Below are 4,333 nucleotides of genomic sequence, written 5' to 3' on the forward strand. Positions count from 1 at the left end.
CCCTTCACGCGCACCGCAACGCCTCCGCTAACTTCGCTGCTGCTGGTCCCCGTCCTTACCTCAGGGTGAAAGAAAATTTCAGGTCCAAGGAACCTTTCGTAACCGACATCTATAACAAACTTGGTTTTGTTGATGGCGTTGATGCCAGTATACTGTTTGATCCATTTTCGAGGATCTCCGTCGTACTTGGCAAATTCTTTCACGATGTCAGGGCAAATGTAACAGTATTTCTCCTGTTCAGAAATACCATGCATTAAAAATTGCCGAAATATTTATTCCATCATTGAACTAAAGTATAACACAATCAGAAAACAAAAATAAGTGAGCATTCTTACAGGTGTTCTCACCCAAATGGCTACTGAAGACTCAACCCTACAAGACAATGCACATGGCCTACTCATTCCGGTACGATTGCATGCTGGCTCGGCTAGATTAGCCTCTCAAAACAAAAACGTCACAACTATGAGGTCAGTGACGATAAAGAAGTTCAATGGCAAGCCTTCATTGCAAGATCAGACCCACACAATCACGCTACTGACATTACATACATTCATTTTTTATTAAATTAAAAAGCAAACGTTAAACAAATCTAAAGCTTAAAATACCAATTTAATCTGCAGAACATATTCACTCCAAACAGTCTAGCACGAAGGTTTTCTTCCTCTTTCTCCCTCCCCCGCACTTGACTGGATAAATCACCAGAAGCTTGCGTAATTACAATATACTGCCTACATTTGCATTTTTAAGAGAGCTGCTGGCAATTTGTTAAAGCCAAAAAATTAGCTCAAAGAGTTTTATTTAGGTATTTATTAAGAGATAAAGAAGGGTGTACCTTTATGGCTTTTGCTGTCTCCAGAGATTGTTCAGGAGGAATTCCCACCTCCCTTTCCCTTAGGAGCTGTTGAATAAAGTAAGTAATATCTCTACCTGCAATAGGAATATGTTTGATGCAACTTCCAATTACATAGCCTTCTGCCTGCACAGGAGGAGAGGAAAAAAAATGTTAAGGGAAAAACCTACTGTGTATATTAATAATTAACAGCAAAACTAACATTCATTTTTATAACACTTTGTTTTGATTTTTAACTAAAAGTACTATCTTGACACTGTAAAATGAGTATAAAAGTGTGCAACACACTGCAAAGTGGATGTTATTTTTACTTAAGACCCCAATTACCACATATAAACAGATATTGATTATCTAATAGATACACAACTGACAGACAAAAATCTTGCACACAGTAGAAGACTATCTAATCAGACATTTCCTCTTAGGCATCATCTGAAAAGAAAACATAATATAAATAGACCACTCATGTCCTGTTTGAGAGTGAAAAATTAATATAAATGAAAATACTGAGAAGATCAGGTCAATACCAAAACACAAGATGAAGTTAAAGGGAATCAAATTTTCATTCCAAAATAACTGATCATTCAAGCATACTGTATGTTTCTGAAGTACACAAAATGGTATCAACAGATGTCAGTATGCACCGATAATTCTATATTTTTAACATCCTAACATAATTAAGCTGTATGAGATTGACCACTTAAATGATTATGCATTTATACAAGCTTGTAGCTGTTTCACAGAGTTCACTAACTTCTAAAATACAATAAAATCATATAAAAAGCACATGTTATCAGCTATCTTAAACAATCAAAATACAGGACATCAACAAAGTTAGGTCATTTCTTGTCAGACGTTGGTGGCATGCAGGAGATCCAAAGCTGTGATAAGCATTAAACAGAACTGAGGCATCACAGTAACAGAAGACAGGGGTTTACATAGAAATAGCCTTTAAAAGATGGCCTGACAATTCCTTACTCTGACCCTCCGATAGTCTGCAAGCTAAATTATCTGAACTTAGTTATGCAATTAATAAAATACTTATCAAAACAATCAAAAGGGAGGAAAAATCCCAAACAACCAAGCAACACTAAGAAGTTAAAAATAATGTTTCATTTGACACTTCTTATTTAAATCTCTAGTAAACAAACCCTGTACTTGCCCAAACCACTGGTGATTTCAAATTGCATCCTGACACATACCACAGGAATTACGTGGGTCACTCCATCACCACTATCGATGACAATTCCAGTCAAAGTTCGTTCTCCAACCTGCCGTGACGTCCAAGAGGCAGCTAAGGCCAGCACTGCCTATATGAGAAAAAGTTTGTATTTAGAAGCAGGCACAGCGTTCTAATTTATAATCTCAGAAAATACTGTTTCAAACATTTTAGACCTGTGCTTGCAGAAGACTGTACATACTGCAGCTACACTGTACTTTAGAAGTATATATTCACTTTGATCACCTGAACAGCAATGTAAAGTCCTGGTATGTTAAATGATTCAAACATGATTTCTGCAAGATACTCTCTGTTTTCAGGTGTGTTCAGCGGAGGCTCTGTCTGCAAAAAAGAGTTTTGAAAAAGCACCTCAACAGAGTCATAACAGTACAATACCAAGCTAATCAGTGCATGAAATCAAACTTATAAAATTCTCAGTGCACTCAAAATAGAAAATATCAAAGAGAAACTCGTTTAAATAAAGTGATTGAAGCTTTTCAAAAACAAAATCCAACCTGCAGTAGCCTGCATCACAAAATGAACTGAATTTCATTATAATGAAGCTTTATAGATTACTTTCCTCCTCCCTCTCCTGCCTACCCCCTCCCCCTGCCGGTTGCTGAAGAAATAAAAGACATATATAGAGAAAAATCCTCCAGCAGAGCTACTTATGCTTGGAACATTATTTAGTTTTTCTCTAACAGAAATATTTTCTTGCCTAGTCTCATTAACTCACCATTAAAAAATAGTGATCCTCAGGTTCAGCTCGTAGGTATTTAAAGATGACCTGCTCCATGAATCTCTCCATGAGGTCCCAGTCTTCAACAATACCATGTCGTATAGGCCACTGAAGCAAGAAAACTTGTCAACATACAAGGAAAAACAAGCACAGAAATAGGAACAGCCTAAGTCCCCAAACCCTTACATCTTCTGCAACAACAAAAATACCTCATCTCATGGTTACCTTATCAAATCCTACATTCTAATTTAACTTCAAATAGTGCCTTTAAATTTATCTCCTGCTCCCAGGTACTTCAAATTGTGATTCTATCTTAGAACCGTAGAATCCTTGGGTTGAAAGGGATCTTTAAAGGTCATCTAGTTCAAGACCCCTGCAAACAAGCCAGGATATCTTCAACTAGATCAGCTTGCTCAGAGGCCAGTCCAACCTCACCTTAAATGTTTTCAGGGGTGGGGCACCTTCGGGCAACCTCTTCCAGTGTTTCACCACCCTCATGGTGAAAAATTTCTTCCTATATCTAGTCTAAACCTACCCTCTCTCAGTTTAAAATCACTACCCCTTTTCCTATCGCTACAGGCTCTGCTAAAAAGTCGGTCTCCATCTTTCTTATAAGCCTCCTTTAAGTACTGGAAGGCTGCAAGAAGGTATCCGCGGAACCTCCTCCAGGCTGAACAACCCCAACTCCCTCAGCCTGTCCTCATAGCAGAGGTGTTCCATCCCTCTGAGCATTTTTGTGGCCCTCCTCTAGACCTTCTCCAACAGGCCCATGTCTCTCCTGTGCTGAGGGCTCCAGAGCTGGATGCAGGACTCCAGGTGGGGTCTCACCAGAGTGGAGGAGAGGGGCAGAACCCCCTCCCTCAACCTGCTGGCCACACTGCTTTGGATGCAGCCCAGGATACAGTTGGCCTTCCGGGCTGCAAACACACATTGCCGGCTCATGCCCAGCTTCTCATCCACCAGGACCCCCCAGTCCTTCTCGGCACGGCTGCTCTCAATCCCTTCATCCCCCCAGTCTGTATTGATATCAGGGGTTGCCCTGACCCAGGTGCACGACCCTGCATTTGGCCTTGTTGAACCTCATATGGTTCACATGAGTCCATTCCTCGAGCTTGTCCTTGTCCTTCTGGATGGCATCCTGTCCCTCAGGCGTGTCAACCGCACCACTCAGCTTAAGTCACCTGCAAACTTGCTGAGGGTGCACTCGATCCCAGTGTCTATGTCGCTGATGAAGATTAATTAAAGACTGGTCCCAATATGGACCCCTGAGGAACACCACTCATCACCGACCTCCATCTGGACGTTGAGCCGTTGACCACTACACTCTGGATGCGACCATCCAAATAATTCCTCATCCACCAAAGAGCCCACCCATCAAATCCATCTCTGTCCAATTTAGAGAGAAGGATGTTGTGGGGGGCTGTGTCAAAGGCCTTACACAAGTCCAGACAGACAACATCTGTAGCTCTTCCCTTATCCACTGATGTTGTCACTCCATCATAGAAGGCCACTAGGTTGGTCAGGC

The 4,333-nt window shown here is 41.0% G+C and overlaps 1 protein-coding gene across 1 annotated transcript in view; it reads right to left on the reverse strand.

Moving 5' to 3' along the window:
- Positions 1-59: 59 nt before the first annotated feature.
- LOC104623731 (actin-related protein 3B) overlaps positions 60-4,333 on the reverse strand; it is a gene marked incomplete at its 3' end in the record, with an annotated part of 16,223 nt that continues 11,949 nt past the window's right edge. The window contains exons 4-8 of the mRNA XM_010290901.1: positions 2,806-2,916; positions 2,316-2,411; positions 2,053-2,160; positions 833-976; positions 60-233 (exon numbers count right to left, since the gene is read on the reverse strand). Of these exons, the coding sequence (XP_010289203.1) occupies positions 60-233; positions 833-976; positions 2,053-2,160; positions 2,316-2,411; positions 2,806-2,916 (633 nt within the window). The remainder of the gene's footprint in view (positions 234-832; positions 977-2,052; positions 2,161-2,315; positions 2,412-2,805; positions 2,917-4,333) is intronic.

The sequence above is a fragment of the Phaethon lepturus genome, unplaced genomic scaffold, assembly GCF_000687285.1.
Source record: "Phaethon lepturus isolate BGI_N335 unplaced genomic scaffold, ASM68728v1 scaffold19517, whole genome shotgun sequence".
NCBI classification, from domain to species: domain Eukaryota; kingdom Metazoa; phylum Chordata; class Aves; order Phaethontiformes; family Phaethontidae; genus Phaethon; species Phaethon lepturus.